This window comes from Rhinopithecus bieti, unplaced genomic scaffold (genome assembly GCF_001698545.2).
Source record: "Rhinopithecus bieti isolate Rb0 unplaced genomic scaffold, ASM169854v2 scaffold_27306, whole genome shotgun sequence".
NCBI classification, from domain to species: domain Eukaryota; kingdom Metazoa; phylum Chordata; class Mammalia; order Primates; family Cercopithecidae; genus Rhinopithecus; species Rhinopithecus bieti.
Genome location: NW_016812395.1, coordinates 126,788 through 151,521, shown reverse-complemented (window position 1 = coordinate 151,521; position 24,734 = coordinate 126,788). Strand labels below are relative to the sequence as shown.

Below are 24,734 nucleotides of genomic sequence, written 5' to 3'. Positions count from 1 at the left end.
GACTGTTTTAACTCACCTGTGGGAAAGAGTGGGCGGAATATATGCAGCTTGGCAGTGAGAGAGCTGGGGCTGGGTCAAGTGAGGATTGAATCCAGGCTCCTTCATTTCCTGACTGTTCCACCTTGGAGAAGCTACTTAATTTCCTTCAGACTCAGTTTCTCCATTACTAAAATGAAGCTAAGATTACTTCCAGCCTCACAGGATTACTGAAGCGTGAATTGAGATAATTTGTACGGCTGGTGAAAAATGAATACTTTATCATCTTTGCTATGACTATTTATGATAGAAAAAGTAAGTTCAGATGGTGACCTTCATTTTTCTCTCTCTGCCTTTCTTGATTTCCCTGACTTTCTGGCAATGGGTAGTTATTTCAGGTTCATTCTTTCTTGTGTACATTCATTTACTATTTAATGAATGGACATCACAGCTGTGCACATCCTTATTGACTCTGACTCTGTTGAAAAATCAAAACTGTATTTCTTCGCACTGATAAAAGGACCATGTCAACTGATATGAAACATTCTCCTTACTTTAGATAAGCTTAGTATTGATGCAAGTAATTTCTTGCTCAAAATACTTTTAATATTTTTCTTAAATATTTGTAATCTCTAAAAATACATTAATGTCTGAATCCATATTCCCTCAGGTATGGGCATTTGACATTGAGAGGTTTTCATTTATTTGTATCCCACTGGAATAAAAAAGAATTATAAACCAAGCATGGCCATATCTCATTTATTCTTAATTTATTAAATAGAACATAATCAGAAATCAGTTGACATTATTTCCTGCTAATATTTTTTGATGGCTTTCCTACTTCAGCCCACAGAAGGGGAGATTTTAATGAAGTAACAGAAAATGGAAGAAATCGCCATGCAGCTCTCCCATAAATGGTGTTTTAAATAATTTTGAGAAATGGAAAAGGATTCTTTGGATAAGAGGGGATTCCTTATTGATTGAAATTGCTTTTGTGTTGATTGAATCTGTCGTGTTGCTTTATGTATTGCTTTGATAAGATCCGTTGCTGTGTCTCCTTCAACCCTGTTCTCCCCAGGGTCTCTCCCATGCCAGTAAATGGCACTGGTGTTCATGCAGATGCTCGGGCAAAAAACTTAGGCGGCAACCTTGATTTCTCTCTTCCTCTCACAATTCACAGTCAATCCATGACCAAATCCTGCCAGCAATAACTTCATAACATAGGCAGATTCTGACTGCTCCTCACCACCTTACACACAGCACCATCATCTTTCACTTGTCTTATTTCAGTGGAAACCTAGGTGGCCCTCTCCATAGCCAGTTCTCCACGAAGTAGCTGGGGTGAGCTTCACACCATCTCTACTTACAGACTTTCAGTGGTTGCCCATCACACTGAGAATAAAATGAACTCTCCACTGCCATCCCCCAGGCCCTCCATGACCTACCCTCACCTGACAACCACTTCTCAAATGGCTCTTTTTCTCCCTTTTGCCACACACAGTCTGTCCTTCCTTTGGGTCATACATACCCCTACTTCACTCCAATTGTTGGTGCATTTGTCCATGGATCCTTCTTAGATATTCCCATGCATTGTACTCTCACTTCCTTAAAGTCTCTCCTGAAGTGATGCCTCTTCTAAGAAGCCTTTCCATTTACTTGTTTTATTTTTCTTCATAGTACTTACCACCATCTGAACTTGCATTGTCCATTTAGTGGTTTATTCATCTTTTGCACATCCATTCCCTAGAATGCACACTCACTGAGGGCAAGGAACTGGCCTTTCCATTGTTATTTACCTAGTGCTGAGAACAGAGCCTTGCATAGAGTGGGTTCACAGTGACTGTCTCATACAATGAGGACATTATTCCATTTTGTCTAATGACAAGAGGTAAAAATACACAGATAATTTCAGGACATATGCATTAGTTTCCCAGTGGGACACTCACCCTCAATTGATTTTGGGATATATTGTTGAATATGCATTTTAAAATTCAATTCCTACCATTATTCTTTGACCAGAATGTACAAGTTTACAGTTGACCTGCAGAGAGCAACTCATTAGCAGTTTGCTGGTTCTCTAAGCTCCTGTATGCTCAGCCTCCCCCACTGCCCTGGTGCAGCCCTGGCTAAGCTGGAGGGTAAGAGGAGCCTCCTCTTCCCTAGCAGGCATGGTCTGGAGTTAGTTTTGCTGTCCTAAATTAGGTATCCCGGGATGAAGGGAGGCACCAGTTTCCCCACTGAGATGCAGTTTAACCTGTCTCAACAGTGTCCATCCACTCTATACAATTAGATTCTATCCTCACTCTTGATTTTTATTCCAGTTTTTAAAATCAGGCCTGGGGCTGAAACCTAAATCCCACTGCATTTCGAAGAAGTCAATTATATCCTATTAGATACTAACCTTTCTTCACAACCATTTTTATTCCTACTCCACCTCAAGCAGCATCCATCGGGGTCACCTTTAGACCAGTGACCAGCTACTATATGCCATCTCCCTAGAGTGAATCCTGTCACTGTTGCCTGGAGTCTACTTGCTGAGCCTCTTGGGGCGTCCAGACTATACCCCCCAATATTGAACCTAGTTCAGATTAGATTTCAATTTACCATGACCTTTTACATATTATGTGCACGTTTAAGCTTTAAACTCTGCAAATAATTGCCTTAAACCAGATTAATTATCACACCCAGCCTAGGGAAAGTTTCATTTACATCCCCAAAAGGTTTCTTATTGAGTACCTAAGGTGATTCAGATCCTGTGAAACAAGAAAACTGTTGATGTTAGGGGTATTTGGGATTTTGCAGTAGTTGAACAAGTCTGCTGCATCTTTGTGGTTATGTAACAAAACTCATAGACAAAGGTATATAGACAGACACTAAATTTTTTTGATGGTTAAGTTTCATAACCCAGGTCAGAAAAAAAGTGCTTAAAATATTTGCTAATTATCACAGCTTTTTGTTTTTCCTGTGGAAGTAAAAGTTTCCTTGTTTATTTGTACCTAACTTGCTTCATGAATATTCAGCTGTCAACGGAGCTGCAAGCCAATATTCATAGAAATGAACTCATTAGGAGCATTTTGTTGGCTGCTATTTAACTCATGAAGTATGTAGAAGTATTTATGATATTTCATATTTTATTTTTTCTTGATTTTGAAACATAAAAGATTATTGATAATAATTGTTATCCCAGATTTTCACAGTTGAGCTTATTTAGTTTTCTCATATTTCTTGAATTTATAAGAAAATGCTTTCAGATATTTGACCACTTACACAGATTTTTTACAAAGTAAATTATGAATAAAATGTAATGAATGACTTAAAAGCAGTTTAAAAATGTTTTAGATATTTATACATATACAATACTTGTTCCTCCTAGTTGGTTATTAATGTCATTGATATAGCTTGCTATGTGGATGATGTAAAAAGGATGGTTCTCCTTTTTGAAGGTCTTCCTTCAGAAATTTTGCTGTTATTTAATGAAAATAGCATTGAAGAAGGATATTTGGTTATAAGAAATAGAAAAAAACAGTAATAACAGCAAACAGACATTGACACTCGATGTACCAGTTACTTTTTTGTTTTGTTTTGTTTTGGGATGGAGTCTTGCTCCGTCACCCAGGCTGGAGTGCAGTGGCATGATCTCAGCTCACTGAAAGCTCTGCCTCCTGGGTTCACACCATTCTCCTGCCTCAGCCTCCCAAGTAGCTGGGACTACAGGTGCCTGCCAACATGCCTGGCTAATTTTTTGTATTTTTAGTAGAGATGGGGTTTCACCGTGTTAGCCAGGATCGTCTCGATTTCCTGACCTCATGATCTGTCTGCCTTAGCCTCCCAAAGTGCTGGGATTACAGGTGTGAGCTACCGTGCCTAGCCCTCAGTTACTTTACATATATTAATTTGTTTAATTCTTATAGCAAGTCTATAGGAGTAGATACTATATTACTCTTATCTTACAAATATGGAAGCTCTCTGCCTCAGAGAGGTAAAGTTACTTATGTGGTCACACATCTAGTAGTTGGCAGAGTTGGGATTCAAACCCAGGCAGAGTGGCTCCAGAAAGCTCTTCACCACTTCATGTTGCTGACTTCTGTCATGTTTTGGTAAAGACTACAAACTGGACTGCCTGCTGTCCCAATACCCGGCATTCTTTCCCCACTGATTTGAAGTGCTACCTGTTTCAAATAGTAAATTCTACATACTCAGGATATTTCCTGGACTGTCCCTGTGCCATCGATCTATTAATATTTGTCCGTATCAGCCCAGCACTAACCGTTTTAGTTACTTTATACTAATTCCTTTTAGGAATAGTGTATGAGTCAAATGGAAAAGGAAAGGAAACAAATTGCAGACTAAGGAAGGGGTGATATGTTGAATGAAGAGGGTAAAGACAATATTTGGTCATGAGAGAAGGAGAGAATATGGTGAGTCAGAAAGGGCCATAGGATACTGACATGTATTTTCAGTCAAATGTGTTTTAAGGATGATGGTGGACAATTTTAGAAGTCAGTTTTAAAGAAAAGATAAAGTAAGTGCCTAAGTTTCTGAGGTATAAAAGTTGGAGACAAGTTGATATGGTTTGGCTGTGTCCCCACCCAAACCTCATCTTGAATTGTAGCTCACATAATCCCCATGTGTCATGGGAGGGACCCGGTGGGAGGTGATAGAATCATGGGGGCATGCCTTTTCCATACTGTTGTGGTGATAGTGAATAAGTCTCATGAGATATGATGGTTTTATAAAGGGGAATTCCCCTGCACACACTGTCTTGACTGCTGCCATGTAAGATGTGTCTTTGCTCCTCCTTGGCCTTCTGCCATGATTGTGAGACCTCCCCAGCCATGTGGAACTGTGAATCCATTAAACCTCTTTCTCTTTATAAATTACCCAGTCTTGGGTATGTCTTCATAGCAGTATGGAAATGGACTAACACACAAAATAAATGTGTTTAAAGAATACAACAAATTCATGTTAATTGAAATAAATATTTATTATGAAACCAGTTTATAAATCTTTCTTTTATACCTCATGGATTGCACGGTGAGTTAGATCAGAGTGTGAGATGAAGGAGGGGAGTGGCCGTCGGGCAGCAACAGATCTTCAGGTTGGGATCCTCATTCATTTCTCTGGGTTTTCTAGCATTAAATACTTTTCCTTCTCCACTGCTTACATTTCCTTTTCATGGGAACTGCATTCTTGAATAACGATTAAAACAGGAATAGTGTTCTGCACTGTAAATTCGGGAAATGACCAGTTTCCTGTGCCAGAGAAAAATATGTACTTGAGACTATTATCTATACAATGTACTTTGTACTTCCCACTTACCCTTTTCTTTCATTGTGCTGTGTTGTTCAAGTGATCTGATATCAGCGTAAATTCCTGACCAGCACAATATGAAGTATTATTATACGGGAGACATAATTGTCTACTGGCATCTCTGTATAAATATTTGTATAATATTAAAAATAAGGCAATTTAACAGGGAGCTCTTCAGAAAAAAGTTACAATTATGTTCATGTAAGCTTCTGAAATGCATTTAGAAATCCATTTTGTGTCATGTTTTTCACCAGCTGACACCATGAAACATAATTTTATATGAAATGATACCAGAAAAATTGTGGGATATATGAAATATCTTTATTTCTTTGTTATAATTCTGAGCCTCATTAAAAGTTCATTTTCATCTGACATTAAGTTTCTTTACATGTATAATGACATATGATACATAAATACATTTTAATTTAAATTTTGTAAACCTGTCTTATAAATTATTTTTGTTTAAGTGTTCCATTGGTGCTGTAAAGAGATGATAGCACCCAGAAGAAGGCAGCTTCCTTCTTCTTTTCTGAACCTGGCTTTTCTGTAGTGGTCTTTTCAGATCAGGTTGTCGTTTTACTTCCAGCCTGTGTGCTTCTGGTCCATGCCTTGTTCTTGTGACATCTCATTGAAATTAAAGCTGTGGTCTGACCAAACTTCATATGCATTCTTCCATTTTTATTAATACCTTGTGCTCTAAGTTCTTTCAAGGATTGAATACATAGACAACAATCCCTATTAGTACCTTAGAGTTTGATCCTCAATAAACTTTTTGTATCTTCTACTCTTTGTGAATCTCCAAATTTCTGCAATGGGTGGAAGATAAATGTATGAATAGAGAGATTGACATATATACCAAACATCTGGGTGCTAGCCTGGGATCCTGAGCAGAAAAGATCCACTACATTGTGGAAGATCCAATTGTTAAAAAATAAACACAGAATTTTTGCCTCAATACCTTGAATTATATTACTTGTTCTGATATCAAGGACTTCTCCAGAAAGTAGAGTCTGTTGGATTAATTTACTGTTAATATAGGAACAGAAAGGAGGAGAAAGGGGCCTTAACTTACCCCTTAGTTCTGTTCTCTCTAGTGTTAGTAATAATTACCACAGTAGAAGTAATGGGACTATGGCTGTGGATGTAGTAATAGTGGATAGTGATAATAGCCACAGTGGCAGAAATATCAGATAACATTTATTGGGCCCTATTTGTGTGCTAGCACTTTGCAAAGTGCTATCATTACCTCCATGTAATCATCTCTGCCTCTCTGTGAGGCACATATGATTATTAACCTGATTTAATGGGTGAGGAAACTGAGACTTAAAAGCATCTGGCCTCTCATAAATGCTCACCACAGAGCTGAACTCCACCGAGGAGACATTCTGCATCTGTATATGTTTGAGTGGGTATTTCTAGGTATTTCCGGGGAGGAAGGTGGTGGGTTAATTTTGAAAGCTTCCAAACAGCCCACTATAAACATCATATACTTCCTAATCTTCATTCTTTTTGAAACTGATTTCTCCCTAGGGTTTGGTGCATCCCTGACCATTCAGGAAAGAGACATCAATCACCCAAAACAATACAAGGAACCCAAGATCTTCATTAATCAAATGATACTTGGAATGAATACACCAATAAGAATTTATTGCCAAAAAGTTACTTTATTTAAAAAAATTAAATAAAGAACATGGAATTGTTTCAATCCTTGAGAAAACTAGCTGTATACATGCCTACCAGAGCTATCTCTAACAAAAGATATCACTTCTAAGAGTAAATATCTCGCTTAATTTTAGATTCCTTGGGGAACTAAGAGTTAAGTAAAACGTGCACCAATTTTCTTAGGTTTATTTTAAGTATTTTGTTTTAGCTTTTTTTTCCCTCTGATAATGGGAGTACATTTTCACTCAAGCACTTCAAGATCAAATGCTATTTTAAAACTTAGAACTCTGCAATGATCAGTATTAAAAATTTATGAGTCAAAAGAACCTTGACAAAACCTTAAGACTATAGCTGAAAATGGAAATGGCTACGGCTACAGAGATTCCCAAGTCGAAAAAAAAAAAAAAATTGAGTAAAATGGGCTTTGTATTAAAAAAAAAACAACATTACTATTAGAATACATGACAATTAACATTCAGCTTTGGTGTACATGATGATAGGGAGTAGTGGTGACTGTGGCAAAATTAAGAGAACATGTGGCTTCTTCAGCTCCAACTTATTCAGGTAGATAGGCCTTGTGTTAATTTTCTCCAAGTGTTTGAAGAGAGGCTGTAATTATTGACTTTTATATGAATACCACTATTTTAAAAAAATGTTAGCGATTGAATCAATTTTTTTGTTTGTTTGTTTGTTTTTGAGAGGGAGTCTTGCTCTGTCCTCCAGGCTGGAGTGCAGTGGCGTGATCTTGGCTCACTGCAAGCTCCGCCTCCCGGGTTCACGTCATTCTCCTGCCTCAGCCTCCCGAGTGGCTGGGACTACAGGCACCCGCCACCGCGCCTGGCTAATATTTTGTATTTTTGGTAGAGACGAGGTTTCACCATGGTCTCGATCTCCTGACCTCTTGATCTGTCCAAAAGTGCTTGGATTACAGGCGTGAGCCATAGCGCCAGGCCTGAATCAATGTTTTCACCACATAGTGCTGTGTTAAAATCTACCTGTACTGCTTTCGACCTCTGCTTTAGACCAACTCATTGCTTTAGGCCAATGGAAGCAAAATATCCTGTTAAAATAATAATTTTATAGGCTGAGGAGTGAGATGAGTTTGTGGGTGTCAAGACTGCAGAAACAAACTGGAAGTTAAACGCAACAACAAAATTAAACATTTAAGAAATTAACAAAAAACACACTTAAGAAAAGAGGGCATTTATTATAGTATTTCACTACAGCCATCTCACTAACTTTCACCTGTGATTTTAGTAATTTTATGCATAACTGTAATTCTATCAATAATGGTCCTGATTTCTGTTTCATCTTCTGTTCAGTTTTACTATTGACTGTCCTGTCACCCAAGTATTAAATATCTTCACAACTCTGTGCCTTGTATGTAATGTACCAATCATATGCTGACAAATGATGAATTGTTTCCCCTGAAAATTCCTGAAGAACGCAGTTCTTTCATATTTATTTTTTGTTATATTGAGGTCAAATAGAATACACTATAACAATATGGTGGTTATCTTCACATCTTGGTCAAGTTCCAGCCAAGGGAGGTTTTTATTTTTATTTTTTAATTTGGATGGTATAATGAAAAATTATCTTCACCTAGGCTCTGAGATGATAGTGATGTTCATTTTGAATTAATAATTGGTCTGAAAAAGAGTAAAACATCTTTTGGTGGGAAATTGAGCAGATACCTAGACTCTCAATAACTGACACAAAAATCCTTTTGTTTCTGAATCACAAGGAAACAGCAACAATCAAGAGGCTTTCACTGGCGATTTAGACATGCTGTTTGGGAATCACTGCAATCTCTGTAGGCGTTTATTTGAGTAATCCAGGTGTGGGATATTTGAACGATTTGTAGAGTGATAAATGCCCATGAGGCTGAGTCTTAGATACTACTGGACTACTAACAAATGATTTATTATTCTGTAAGTTTTTGGAGTTTTGTGTGGATTGAATGTTGTCTTGGAAGTTTAGAGACAAACCACGATCTATTTCAAAGATGGAAAGATGCTGCTCATATTGTGTAGGAACAAAGTAACATCATTTTATAATTATCATTCATTGTATCTGAGTGGGAAAGAGATTACTAGATATCCTGTGAGCACAGGACAGTCCTTCACTACAAAGGTTTAATTTAAATAAAGGTTTAATCTAGCTCCAAATGTCAATAATATCAAGACTGATAAACCACATCATATGGTGATAGAAGAGGAAAAGATTATGTGCTATCCTATATTCCAAGTTGTTAATGAATATTTGGGAAGTTAATACACTAGGGAAATTAATGCAATGCAGTCTGGTGGTCTTCATAAATGAAAACCATTTGAGTCAAGAACAAAAGTCGTCAGTCTTTCCAGAAGTTTATTGAGCAGTTACCAAGTGCCAGATGTTGCTGTAGGTGCTGGGGATATCCCAGGGGACAAAGCAGATAGGCTCTGCGTTCATGAAGCTCCCATCCAAATGTGGGAGATGGACAGTAAACAAATATATAAAATGATCCTGTCCTTGTGCCTTTTTCCTTCCCCATCTCCGCACTGTCTCCAATGGACTAGGGCTGGTCATTTATTCTCTCTATATATGCTTTCCCTGAGTTACATCTTTGTGCCAGTGACAATCAGGGCTTTTTACTGTAAGCCCTGATCCCTCCCTTAGAACTTCACGTTGGAATGACTAACCCCCTACTCATGATCTCCACACTGGCGCCCAATAGAAATCTGAGACCCAACAGGTCCAGAGCAAACTCAATTCTCCCACCCCAAAACCTTCTTCACTTTCAGTCTTCTCCATTCCATTGATGCCAGTACCAACCAGGTGTTCATGCAAACCCAAATGACAAACTTCTTTCATTTACTAGGACCAGACAAAGCCCTTATCTTCCAAAGAACTGTGATGTGATAATATTGTTTTAAGTTAAAGGGTAAAAGGAAAATATTTACCCTTATTGTTTTTTTCTCATTTATTTTCATGAAATTAGTACAGTCTTTTTTCCTGCAACGGTGGGGTCCCTCTTAAATTTTTCCTATTTCACCTTTATATATACAATTTATCTATCTGTATCCATATTAAATAACCAAATCTTTAAGGTGACGGGGTGCTGCTAAGTAGTCTACATTCAGGATTTTGAATGTAGAATATTTGTTGGAGTAATAAGATTTAGTGCCGTATGATACGAAAATCAGATTGGCATTGGGTATCTAGAATTAAAAGTATAAATTGTTAAAATCTGCAGGACTTTTGCGAGTGATCTGTGTGTGCCTGGACTGATGAAAAGAGTGGAAAGGGCAAAAATATGTTGAAAGAGATCATTTTGTATGTTGAAATCATAAAATAGGAAAATGCATTCTGAGAATAAAGCCCATGATGAGCTTTGCTTTACTTTTCAACTAGTAACAGCACAAATGGGCAGACACGGATAAAGGAGATTGCTGTCATCTTCCTATTTCATATTAATGAGTTTCTTCCTTTTGATTCTTGATAGCAAATTTGTGACATTTTTAGCTTTATTAAACTTTAATTGGTGGATAATATTTATCATATGCATTTACCAAAAATACAAGATAATATGGGGCAAGTTAAAGAGAAAATAAAGAGTACTCTGGGAAAAGGCCCATGACTAGAGTGAAATCTAGGAATATTTTTTGTGGAGCCATTGTTAGAGGAATGCTGGTGAATGGAGCACATGCTCACACACATGCAAGCTGACAGGTCCTCGGAGGGGCATCTAGGAGAGCCTCACTTCCTCTGAACGCAACTTAGCCTGTCTTTGACTCATCTGTGTTGTGTCTGCATCTCCCTACCCTTCAGAGATTATTGCGACCAGTTAAATGCAGCCTTGACTGTGATTTTCATGGGTGGGAGGCGTGTCCTCTTCAGGGTACCAGCATCCCAAGTTGTTGGGTGAGAGTATGTTGTATAGAAACAACCACTGTTTGACATTGAGTTGAAAGTCAAAGTGAAACAAGTAAACCCAATATTCCTATTAAGACTCATTTATTTCTCAAAGTCTGCTTTTTTTTTTTTTATTTTAGTCTTTGAAAGAATAAACATAAAGAAATATTCATCAGAAGATGATCTCTGGACCAACTACATCAGAATCACCTAGAGGTCCTGCTCAAAATGCAGATTTCTGGGTCCTAAATTAATCTGCTGAGTTAGACCTCTGGGGATAGGAATCTGCATTTGGAAGAAACTCTCCAAGTCTTAAACACAAGAAAAAATTTGAAACCCACTAGCATAAAAACCTATTTTCCACAGCTTGATTTCAAATATATGTGTGTCAAGATGAATATTATCTGATTCTGATGAAATTTTGAACAAGTGGGAATGAATGCAGAGATAAAACAATGTATAGAATCCTTCATGTTTTTTTGTGACTAGGCTACTAATGCTTCCTTGATTGATATAAGAAGGGATTAAATGTGCCAATTAACAGAGTCTGAAAGGACACTATAGATACTGGTCGTTAAAGGGTGATTTTGAAATTACCTATTTATCCCTAGCTTTAGGAAGGAAGATTTAAACTAACTCTTATAAAAAATGTCAAACAGTTTTCATGATTTTGCGTTCTCAGCAAACATCTAAAATCTGCCTTCACTGTTGTATAAAATGAGGACTTTGGGAAAAAGAAATGCTTGGTCAGAAATGGTAACAAGTTCCAGATTTCCTTTCATATACAGTTAAACAAAAGTTCCATATTGTCACAGAGGATAAGAAGATAAAAAACCAGATAAAGACATGGTTTACTTTCTTAGTTTGTATGTTCCCTTCTAACTCATATTTTGATTCATTGTTACTGCTTCCTCACTTTAATTTATCCATTTCAGAATGTGACTGAGTTCAGTTTACGAAGAAAAGGTTTACAAATGTAGAGGTGAAGTTTAAGCTTTGCTTGCACGAGAAGTTACCTATTTACTATGTGGTCAATACAAAATGTAAACTATGTAAAGTAGGCAAATAAACCACCATGTTATTTTAAGAGTAAATGGAATGATATAAAGAACACTTTTGCAATGAGTATGTGGAAAATATTCAAGAAAACAAAACTAAAGCAAAAGTTAAACATAATAATACTAATAACCTGAGCACTTAAAGTTAGAAAATTCTAATTTTTTTCACCAATTATCATTAATTTTAGATAAGAGTTCAAAAATTATATCACTTGTTCCCAATAGACAAATTGGAGTGACATCCAATACATATTCATTTTATTTATTTCAGCTGATGTTGAAGAATTGAGTCTGTTCCTTCTGGTCTGACATCGTAGTTACAGAATCTGAAACATGAACTGGTTGAATCAGGAATAAATGTGGTTCTGAAGTTCATGCTAGGAGTGAGATCATGTGGCTCATTTGGTTTATTTTAAATAGTCTTGTTCCTCTTTTGATATAAGTTGTAACATGCTTATAGCCAAAGACTACAAAAATTAGAAAGTGTACAAAGGTCAATTTCCCATTACCTAACGTGAACTACCCATTGCATTTTGGGAAATGCCACCTGCTGTTTTCTCAATATCACACACCGATATTATCCATTTGTATATCTGTATATATTCTTATGCATCTGCATATATGTATGTATGTAGCAAATATGCCACTTAATAATTTTTTTCAACAGGCAACATTTTATAGACATCTGTCATATACACATGTACGTGTATATATAGTTTTCATCACATTCCATTTATGATTGCACTTTTGCTATAGTAGTCTATAATTTGAATATATCATAATATGTTTAATGACTCTTTTATTGATGGTCATTTAGATTGTTTCCAATTTTTCCACTTTGGTAATAAATACAATGAATCCCCTTGTTTGAATATTTTTCATAGAACAAAGTCCTAGAAGTAGTATTGCTGGGTCAAGAAAATGCCCATTTATTTTTATTTTTATCTTTTGAGAAAGGATCTTACTCTGTCACCCAGGCTGGAGTACAGTGGTGAGTGTGATCATGGCTCCCTGCAGCCTCAAACTCCTGGGCTCAAGTGATCCTCCCATCTCAACCTCTTAAGTAACTAGGACTACAGGTGTGTGCCACCACACCTAGCAAACTTTAACAATCTTTGTAAAGACAAGGTCTTGCTGTGTTGCCGAGGCTGACCTCAAACTCCTGGCCTTAAGGGATCCTGCCTGGGACTCCCAAAGCGCTAGGATTATAGATGTGAGCCACCATACTGGCTGGAAATACCCATTTAAAATTTTGAGATATATTGTCAAGTTGCCCTCTGAAATGTTGTACCATTTTATACTCTTCTTAGCCATGTCCTGAGGGTGATAATAGATGGTGTCTTGAGGACATAAACCAAATTTGCTAGATGGAAATTCTTTTCTCCTTTTCTCCCCTAAACTTTCTTTTTCGAGGCTCAATATAATGAAATTATTCTACTCTTTTTTTTTTCTTTCTGAAAATAATAGTCTATTTAGCCATTGGTCAAAACTTAATGACCACTGAGAAGAGTCCAAATCTTTGAATTACTAAAGGGCTTATTTGCCTACCATAGAGGTATGGAGAGCCCGGACCTGAACCCAGAAATTTGAATTCTGGCTTCTTAAAAGGCTGGGGGTGGGCGATAGAGGAGAAAGGGAATTCTTTCATTCCTTCTTGAAGTGTCTTCCTGGGAAACAGTGGCAGGGATGTCTATCTATCTATCTATCTATCTATCTATCTATCTATCTATCTATCAATCAATCATCTATTTTATCAATCAGTCACCCAACCTACCTACCTATCTTCTATCTATCTATCTCTGATTTCAAAGAGGATCACTTCAGAATCTCTGGCCCTTTTGTTGTTTTATTAGAAATGCCATTTTCCATTAAATTTTGGTCTTCTTGTGCTTTGCAAGTCTTAGAAGTTTAGGAAACATCTGACTCTAAATGCTTACTTCACAACTTTGAGATCCTGATGGATAAATTTAATTTACATATACTTGATGATTTCTGGCCCTATCCCAACATTGTAAAGGAAGTGTAATTCCCAGATAGGAGCAGCAATGCACAAGGGTTTCTGTGTTACAACAAAACAATTATACTCAATAAATTGATTTTTACACTTTGGTTTGTTGTAAAAAAATTAGTTTAATTCTGCTCAACACCCAGTCATTTTATTAACCTAATGTTAACTTCATAATGTCTTCTTGTTTCATGCAGGCATTCTTACACCGAATGAACCAGTGTGCAGCATCAAAAGTTGACAAAAATGTGACAGAAGAAACAGTGAAGGTGAGGAGGTACAATTGGCCCTCAACCTGAGCATGAGTTTCCTATAGATAAATTTTACTGGTGCCATGGTACTTCACAGTACTTCACAGCCCTTCAGTTGATTGGCAGTTCCACTACAAGTTACTGTGCCCGTCAGTTGTATTGGTAATAATTTTAAAAAGGAGAAATAGGGCTTAGGAAAAGAGATGGGAGATTAAGAGGATGACAGAGAAGTCATAGAGTTTTTTGTTATTGTTTTTTTACCAAGGCCTTGGGAACATTTGAACAGAGGAAGAAAAATAAATTGGAGGTGGCCGGGTGTGGTGGCTTACGCCTATAATCCCAGCACTTTGGGAGGCCAAGGTGGGAGGATCACACAAGGTCAGGAGTTCAAAACCAGCCTGACCAACATGGAGAAACCCTGTCTCTACTAAAAATACAAAATTAGCCAGCTGTGGTGGCACATGCCTGTAATCCTAGCTACTCTGGAGGCTGTGGCAGGAGAATCGCTTGAACCCAGGAGGCGGAGGTGGTGATGAGCTGAGATTGTGCCATTGCATTCCAGCCTGGGCAATAAGAGCGAGACTCTGTCTCTAAATAAATAAATAAATAAATAGGAGGCTAAGAACCTCAATGTCTTTGAGAAGGAGGGAGCTGAGCCATACAAGAGGATTGTTAGAGGTGGCTCAGGAAGGCAGGGTGTGGGCAAACGTGACTTCCAGTCTCTGTGATCACTAAAGAACAAAAGATTTCAATGGTTCACTCCACATGATATCCTTAATTCAGAAACAGATGTATAATCGTTTATTTTAAACTGCAAGGAAGGAAAATTGTGAACAGTTTTGAAAAAAAAAAAGGTAAATGAAAATTAATTATACTATAATGATTATTCATTTAAATTTTATGTACTATTCCTGATATTTATGATGCTAACTTACTGTTTTATTTTGCTGGAAATACAGAACATTCTAAGGATTTTTAAAGATTCTTCTGACTCTATTTCCCCATGAGTAAAATACCTAACTTTTAAATTTTCCTCCCAGGAGAATATTTTAGTTAGCTTGCTTTTGATTGTAAGCTAAAGAAACCTCTTACTCAAATTGAATTGAAGACACTTTTGCTCACACATCAGGGACTCCAGACAGAGGAGAAGGTTTAGCACCTGTGACACAGAGAGGCCAGCAAGGTCGCTACATCCTCTCCAGCTAATAATCACTGCCACCCAGGTTATCAGCTTTGTGCTCAAGCTGGCTCTTCCTGTGGCTGCAGAATGACTCTGCAAGCTGTCCCAGGTTTTACTTCTACATGTGGCACCTTCCAGAGGGTAAAGAGGACTGTCCATTCTGGTGTGCCCTTCTTAGGAGTGTAGATGCCCTTCCCAGAAAAGCCTGCTGGCAACTCTGCTGGTTTCCATGCAGCCCAGCCTTGAGAAGGGAGTGGGATACCTGGCTTGGATTGGGCAACCGAGGCCTTGCCCTGAGAGTCAGCCACAGGCTCGTGGTTCCCAGAGTTGCGTCAGCGGCGTGGAGGAGACGTCCAGACAAAATTGAGGCTCTGCTGGCAAGGTGGGAGGAAGGCCTGGATGTGCAGTTTTCGGGTTGGAGAGAGAATACTATGCTATCATAGACTTAAAAAAATTGCTTCACTACTGAGCTTACTTACACATTTGTTTATTTACAGATGTTGTTCTCAAACATTGAAGACATCCTTGCAGTACATAAAGAATTCTTAAAAGTCGTAGAAGAATGCTTACACCCCGAACCTAATGCTCAACAAGAAGTGGGAACCTGCTTTCTTCACTTTGTAGGATACATTTCTGTTTATTTTTAAAGTTCTTTCCCTCTAGATTTTAAGATTTAGCTCTTGGCATAGTGGTATGTGTGCATTTAGTATTAGAAGTAAAATCTGACAGCAAAAGTTTGGGGTCTTTTAAGGCCAATGAAATCTTCCACTTAGAGCCAGAAAAGGGGAGAGTGCCTCACATCATCCATTTTACTGAAGAATAAACAGCCTTTTCTTTTCCCCGACAAGTTAGTTCTTCGCATCCTCTGTAGCTTTGAATTCTAATGAATATTCAGGCTGTTCATAATGAATGAATTTTTATGTTTCTCTCAAACATAGAGCATTTTTCTTTTGAGGCAGAAAATCCTCACTCCTTTAATGGCACGATGAGCCTTTTATTAGTCAGAATGTTCCCTTGTTAATCAACTTGTGACAAACCTGGAGTTGAATAAACCCAGTAGCAGGAATTTTCCCCAAGGATGGTTTCTCAGAAGATTGTACTGAGCAGTGCAGATGCAATAACCAGCCAGCATTCAGTTGTTTCAAATTACACATCCTGTGCCTATACGATCATTTTCATCTCTTTATATATGATGCCTGAAATTATTTATGCAATTAATTTGCAAAATAAAAAGACACCTGTGTGGTGAAAATTGTTTTCAGAACTAAAGGGCATTCACACCAAAAAAAAAAAAAAAAAAAAAAAAAAGAGAGAGTGTTGATATTTATACCATTGCGTTGATGCTAATTTTGAGAATACCAGTATAAATCCATGTATTTATCAAAATGCTAGACAACTAATGTTTTGTTTAAAAATGTGTAAGAGTATTTAGTCATAGAAATCAAATTTTGTGTGTTTTTAATTTTCCATCTAGTCTTTTAGAAAGGTTTTGATAGTAGTTTCAAAATCTGTCTTTATGTAGTGAGCAAGCTCTATGTTCTTTTATAATCAGAAAATATGTCATAAAAATAATTATATTAAAAGGAGAGGCTCATGGGGTATAGGAAGATCAAGCTGTGTTTTTCTTGGGCACAGCTGGAAGCCACGGGTGTTTGTGTCCACTCACTTAAGCCTGCTTTATTTCACGAAAGAATCAAAAGAATCAGAATCTTCTGCCAGCTGGAGTAGTGGCTATCTCAGTCCAGGGCTGTGCCTGGGAATCTTGCACCCTGACATCCATTTCCTTAGTAACACTTTATGAATCTGTCATCCCTGAATTTAGCTAAACTATTTCTGAAGTTTATTTTATTTTTCTGGCTCGTATCATTTCTTGAGATAAGTGATTCAATACATTTTCTGCTGGTTAGAGAAAGTAGCATTTAATGTTTCTAAATGCGTGCCTTTAAAATTTCAGTGGGCACACTTTTGTTCTAATATTTGATCAATACATTTTTTGTGTCTTTCTTTTATTGGTACTCTTTTCATGATAAGGCACTTTGAGAAAATCTTACAAATAGAAGGGAGCTTAGAGATCATGATGGTACAAATCCTCTTGTTTTAAAAGAATATCTCCTATTTATCTATGAAGGCTGTTTATTTTGTTCCTACTTTAGTGACAGCTCTGTTAGAAAATCTCTATGATGATCCAAAATCTGCCCATCACTGCCCTTGCAACATCCACCTAAAGGTCCTAGTTTTATATTTGGAGCTACATGGGACTGTCAGTCCTTTACAACATAATGCTGTTTGAAAGTATTCATGATTTCCTGACTTTTCTATACCTACAAATATGACTCTCTGAAACAACCTCTCAGATATAGTGTCTGCAGGGTCTGTCATTCTCTTAGTTGCTTGTTGCTAGATATTCTTCAGGTTGTTAGTGTCTCTCTTAAGCACAACTGTCTAGACTGGTGTATATGAACCACAGGGTCCTGTGTTTCTCTATTTCTATATGATCTGGCACTTGCTTTTGCCTTCACCTAAATGACTTTCTTCCCTCTCCCTGCCTGGGAATCATGGATTTATATACCTGGACCTTGCTCAGATTGTTTGACCTTTCTTCTGCATACATTCCTTATTCAGTTTTCATAAATAACAGCAAGAATATGTATGTAATTTCTTCCTCTTTTTAAGCTGTAACTGAATCCTCACGACAAAGCTCAGCCCTCTCTTTTCTGTGCTTTGCCACCCTTTGGTTCATTTGTCCACTTGAATTCCTCACGACAGAGTATAACTGATATATGTCTATCTCCCTTTTTAGGCTATTCTTCGTGGGCCAGGGAAAATAAATAAAATTTATATATAGCTGTATACACGCAGTATAGCTCTTAAAACGTAGTAAGCACTCTGAAGCTTCTTTATGCGTATCACATAGGTTAAAATTGCAGAATGCTGAATCAAATGACTAATTTATTTTTACATGAATTCACAGAAAGACAAGTTTCGTATCTATGATGAATATTGTAGTAACCATGAGAAGGCACAAAAATTACTTCTTGAACTCAACAAAATAAGAACAATCCGGACATTTCTTTTGGTAAGTGTATATTTATGTGTTACTGTATGTTGATATGTGTTGTTAGGTCCAGTGCGAACCAAGGAATAGCATCAATATGGTGTAAAAATCTGTGGGATACCTCTGTTAGCATCCCCAGGTGAGGAAGCAAGAGTCCTTTGATAAAAATAAAAGTGAGAGCTGGAATCAGCTTGTGTTTGGGGAAGTACCACTAATGCCCCCTCGTGGTTGATAATGAATTATCTGTGAGACCCCACAGGTTCCTAGTGAGAGGAGCTTCTGCCAGAGTTCATCACTGCTTTATAGCCCCAGTTCCATAGGGCGTCCTTTACTTCTGCTGAGAGAGCTGTAAGTAGGGCAGTAACAGGAAGGAAGCAAATCGTGGATATGGTAGAAAATAAGTGTAAAATTTAACCTTTCTCCTACATACATTTCTTATTTTGTTTTCATAAAAACAACAAAAATATGTGTTTAATTTCTTTAGCTTAGCACAAATAAATGCGTATTTTGACTGTCATGGGCAAACTAATCGCTAGTGAAGAGCAGATTATAATTGTGCGATTCAGTGATATTGAGCAGAGTGTGGAGTTGTACAGCCATCCCCCAAATTCAGTTTTAGATCATTGTTGTCACCTCGGAAAGACCTCCATGTCCCTTTCCAGCCTATCTTTGTTCCCACCATTAGCACCAGGCACACACTGATTTGTTTTCATCCCTATAGATTGCCTTTTCTGGAGATGTTATATAAGTGGAATCATACAATGCAATCTTTTGTGCCTGACTTCTTTCACTTAGTAAAATGTTTCCAAAGTTCATTCTTGCCATAGAATGTATCCATTTTCATTCATTTTAATTGCAAAATACTGTTCTATTGTGTGGATATGCTGTATTTTGTTTATCTATTTGCCAGTTAATGAAAATTGGGTCTGGATCCAGTTTGGGCTCCTATAAATAATGCTGTTATGAGCATTTATGTTCAAGTATTTGAATGGACATAATGGTTTTATTCTTTTGGGTGACATTAAAAGTGGAATTGATGCCTGTATTGTATAATAAGCTCATGTTTAACTAATTAAGAAACTGCCAAACTATTTGTCATTGTGGCTGTGCCGTATTTACTGGCAATGCATGAGGATTCCAGTTTCTCTATATCTTTGCCAACACTTGGCATTTTCAGTTTTTCTGATTATAGCCATGCTAGTGGGTGTGTAGTGCTATCTCATGGTGGTTTAAATTTGTATTTTGCCAGTGACTAATTACATTAAGCATGCTTTCATGTGCTTATTAACTCTTCATGTCTTGTTTAGTGAAATGTTTATTCAAATCTTTTACCAATTTAAAAATTGGGATGTTTATTTTATAATGAGCTATAAATGTTTCAGAGCTAAGTCCTATGTCACATATATAATATGCAAATATTTCCTCCCAGTGTTGTCTGTTCACTCTTAAAATATCATCTTTTTAAAATCAGAAGTTTTAAATTTTGATGAAGTCTAATTTATTACATTTTTTTCTTTTTATGACCATGCTTTTGTTGTCATATGTGAGAAATCTGTATTCAGGTCTTGTACTTACTTTTTTTCCCTTTGTTTTTCCCCTTTTGATGCTATTGTGATTGAAATTATCTTAATGTCATTTTAAAATTGCTCATTGCTAATATATAGAAATTTAACTGGCTTTTGTTTATTGATCTTGTGTCCTGCGATCTAAATTTATGTATTTGTTAAGTAGTTCTTTTGTAGCTTGTTTCGGGTATTTTGCATATAGGATCAATTGTCTGATAATAAAGGTGATTTTACTCCTTCCTTTCCATTGTGGATGAATTAGTTTTTTTTCTTGCCTTATTGCACTGGCTGGAACCTTCAGTATAGTGTTGAATAAAAGTGGTAAGAGCGGGTACCCCTGCCATATTTCTAATCTCAGTAGGAAAACATTTAGTCCTTCTGCATTAAGTATGATGCTTGCTATCGATTTTTTTGGTAGATGTTCTTTCTTATGTTGGATAACTTTTATTATATTTCTAGTTCATATTATATGATGTGAATAATAATATTCATATATATTGACAATGCTATGAATTATATGCATTGACAAAGCTATGAATTCCTATTCATATTATTCATATTGTTTAATGATCTGATTATTGAGAATGAGATATTGAAATCTCCATGTATAATTAAATTATCTATTTTACCCTTTAACTCTGTCCATTTTTGTTTGCTGTATTGTGGGACTCTGTTAGATATGCACACATTCATAATTGTTATATTCATATTTCTATTTATCATCATGAGGTCTTCTTTGTCCCTGTGGTATTTCTTCTGTTAAAGTCTATTTTTCCTAATAATATTATAGCTGTGATAGCTCTCTTACTATCTTTATATGTTATATCGTTTTCTGTTATTTTACTTACAAGCCATTTAGGATCTTTAAAATGTCTCTGGCAGATGGCATATGGTTGAGTCTGCTTTTTATCCAGTCTGACAGTCTCTGGGGTCCTCAGTTTGTTTGTTTTTAATGTAATTATCAATATGATGGTATTTACATGTACCATTTTATTATTTTTTCCTAGGTGTCTTTTTTGTTTGTTTCTTTGTTCCTCTTTTACCAACTACTTTTGTGTCAATCAAGCATTTTTTTGTGTACCATTTTGATTCCTCTCAATTTTTAAACTGTATTATTAGGAGTTTTTCGGGTGATTGCTCTAGGAACTACAATATGCATCTTAACATATCAAATCCATGTTAGGTTAATACTGACCTAATTCTAGTTAAATATAGGGGAAATTTGGCTATAATATTTCCTGAGTAGAAATGGAAAATGTTCCATTTCGTCTCTCCTCTATTGTGCTATTATTGCCATATATATTACATTATATATGTTATAAACTTCACAATACAGTGTTACAATTATTACTTTCTATATTTTTCTGCTGCCTTTTATATTTATGTAAATATTTACCATCTCTGGTGCTCTTATTTCTTCCTGCGTATTTGACTCTGATATTAGACTTTTCAGCCCTTAGTACTTCTTGTAAGTCATTTCTACTAGCAATGACTTTGCTCAGTCTTTTTTTTTTTTGTTTGTTTGTTTAAATCTGCGAATGTCTCTATTTTGCCCTCATTTCTGAAGGATAATTTTACTTGGACATAGAACTTTTTGACTGATAGATATTTTTCTCAGTCAGCGCTTTGAATATGTCATTCTACTACCTTATGGCTTCCATTGTTTCTGATGAGAAGGCATCTGCTATAATTGTGTTGTTGTTATACTTTATATGATGGGACATTTTTCTCTTTTTTGCTGCTCTCTAGATTTTCTCTTTGTGTTTTTCTTTCAGTAGTTCAATGATGTATTTAGGTGTGGGGATGGTTGTACATTTCTTATTTATAGTTGAGCTTTTTGAATCTATAGATGAATTTTTCATCAAATCTGGGAATTTTTTAGCCATTATTTTAGAAATATTTATATGACCCTTTGTTTTCTTCTTTAGTGACTCCAATTTACACACGTGTTGGTAAGCTTAATGTTTCCTCTTGGTTCCTGATGCACTTTTCATTTTTCTACAATCTCCTGGGCTCAAGTGATCCTCTTACCTCAGCCTCCCAAAGTGCTGAGATTATAGGTGTGAGCCACTGTACCTGGTCAGGAAACATATTCTTTATGTATGTATAAGGAGCTAGCTCTCCTAAGCCAGTCTAAAGTGGTAGCCAACCTGTGGGATTATGAATTGAGTTCACAATCTATGCAGTACTAATACACGAGGCAAGAAAAGTGGGCTAGACAGCCCTGGGTGATTTTAGGGCACTTCAGTCTAGAGGTAGGTGAAGGGATGGCTGCTGTAATTTACAGGGATGCTAACATACTGGAACGGAAACATCACTGGAAATATAACGAGATGTAGATAGTTGTATTTCATAGGATTCCTCTGGGGGAAAATACCAAATATAGTTTGAAAGAATATTTTGATAACCCGATTGCAGTAGGGAGTGAAACCCCCAAAGAGGATGCTTGTGTAAGAGCATGTGTTTGCTGCTATGTCATCTGTGGGGTCTGGGTGAAGTTACATTCATAGTGCTGATTTTGCTGACTTGGACACACAAATTGAGGCTGATATTCAGTTGCTCAGGACAGCAGAAAATTGTTCTGCTACTATCGGTCTTCCTTTTGCATCCTTTCCTGATCAACACTCAGCCTCTCCTCTCAATGAACCTGAAACAGTAATTTGAAAATTGTAGTATGAAAGTTGCTAACTTAGCTTGATATTTGAGGGGCTCTCTTCTCCCTCTGTTAGATATTTATTAAATAATTTGTCTGTTGTAGGCACTGCAGAAAGAAGGTTTGGGCAAGTTTCAAGTCTGTTTCATTGCATGTTGCTTATGAAGGTGAAGGCTTTATTTTTCAGAGTCAGTTTTCTCTTGACCACCACTTTATCATCAATGAAAGCTGCTTCAGTTTCACCCCACTCTGATTCCTGATTTTGAGATTTCTTCTTTCACCTTGCCTCTATGGAGATCCTGTCTGACCTCCTTCTCTGACACTGGCTGCCCAGCGTCTTTGGTGCAGTGTGATAGCAAAAAATGACTCAGAGATCATTTGCTTAAAACCTGCCCTATTTATGGAGAGGAAAACTAGAATTCTGAAATCAGCCCAAGTTGTGTCACTTGTCAGTTGCAGAGCCCGAGTTAGAACCTAACTGTCTTGATACTTGCCCTTCTACAACATAATATACCTTTCTTTATAAGCAAAATCAATCTATCTATTTATGTGTCAATCATCTGTTTATCCACCACTTATCCATCCATTCATCCATCCATTCATTCATCTCTCCCTCTCTTTCTCCACCTCTTTTTCCTCAGACTTCATACTCAGGGGAATATAAGTTCATTAACTTTTAAGATACAGATTCACAACACAGTTCTGTAACTAGTATTTCTCTTTGTCTCTCCGTGAGTGTTTGTGACTGAATATGCTTTTCTTAGAGAAAGAAAGTATATAAAGACATATGCTTTCACTAGTTTTCAGCATTTTATGGTAGAAAAACGTTTTGCTGCCTGAGATTTTAAAAATGTAATTAATTATGATTATTTTCACCCCAGAACTGCATGCTGCTTGGAGGACGGAAGAACACAGATGTTCCCTTGGAAGGATATTTAGTAACACCAATACAAAGAATATGCAAGTACCCTCTCATTTTGAAGGTATTTTATGTGCTACCTAGTTGTAGCCATTTCCTTGTACCTACATCTTTTGCTGATGATCTTTTTAAAAAATTATTTTAAAGAGTTTGATATTCTAAAGGAAGGGCAGACCATGAGTATTGGAAAAAAGTGGTCATTTTGTCACAAATTTATATATAGTGTAGGAAACAGATTTTCAGTGGAAAAGCCACTGAAAGAGCTTTTGGTGCTCTTTGTATAAAACATACTTAAGTTTCATTTAGAGGAAATGCATTAGCTTCAAGATAGATCCCATTAAGTTCATTATGACTAGTTTATATAGCATTTTGCAGGGCCTTTTATTTTAAATAAATCCACTGCTGGCATATTTTTGATTTCCTTAAACTTTGATGACTTTGTGATGCTAATGAAATTATGGTCAAAATTATATAATTGCATAGCCAGAATTTAAAATTATTATTAAAGGGAATAGTGTGGGTCGCATGAGACAATAAATGATAGAATGTGGAATGAGATTGCTAAGAAAACATTGCCTCTAGAAGATGTAAAACATCCCACTAATGGTTGCAGATTTGTTGTCTCATTATAGTAACCACAATTTTTATTATGTAAAATATACTGTAAGGTGCCAACTACTTAATTGCCCTTACTGCAATGGACCTATGAATAGGTCAAGACAGCAATTTTTGAAACTACATTTTTTGGAACCATAACATGAGGATAGGCAGCCTGGGATAGTGGTTAAGCACATGAACTCTGAGTTTAAATCCCAAGTATTGTGCTTACTGGACAAGTAATCGAACCTCTTAATGCCTTGGTTTTTCATTTATGAAATAGAGGTGATGATGATGATGATGATAATGATGATGATGAAATTATAGCATAGACCTGTGGGAATGTGTGTATGTATGTATGCACGTGTATTCTGAATACATATATATGCATATATATAGGATTATATAATAATAATGATGAATTTAACTATTTTATAAAATCAATTAGCATAGTATGTACGTTATAAGTATTAGCCATTTTTGTTCATATCTATTTGATTCTGATTTATTTTAATATATAAATTGCTACTTGGCATCTAAACTTCAAAAAATACTCAGAAATACTAGAGACATATTAACTAGTGTTTTATTGATTTGCTTTTAAGAAAT

The 24,734-nt window shown here is 36.5% G+C and overlaps 1 protein-coding gene across 1 annotated transcript in view; it reads left to right on the top strand.

Moving 5' to 3' along the window:
- Window positions 1-24,734, top strand: part of LOC108544915 (phosphatidylinositol 3,4,5-trisphosphate-dependent Rac exchanger 2 protein-like) — a 164,636-nt gene that overhangs the window by 50,559 nt on the left and 89,343 nt on the right. Inside the window, 4 exon segments of the mRNA XM_017896328.1 lie at window positions 14,103-14,174; window positions 15,834-15,956; window positions 18,308-18,412; window positions 23,491-23,592. Of these exon segments, the coding sequence (XP_017751817.1) occupies window positions 14,103-14,174; window positions 15,834-15,956; window positions 18,308-18,412; window positions 23,491-23,592 (402 nt within the window).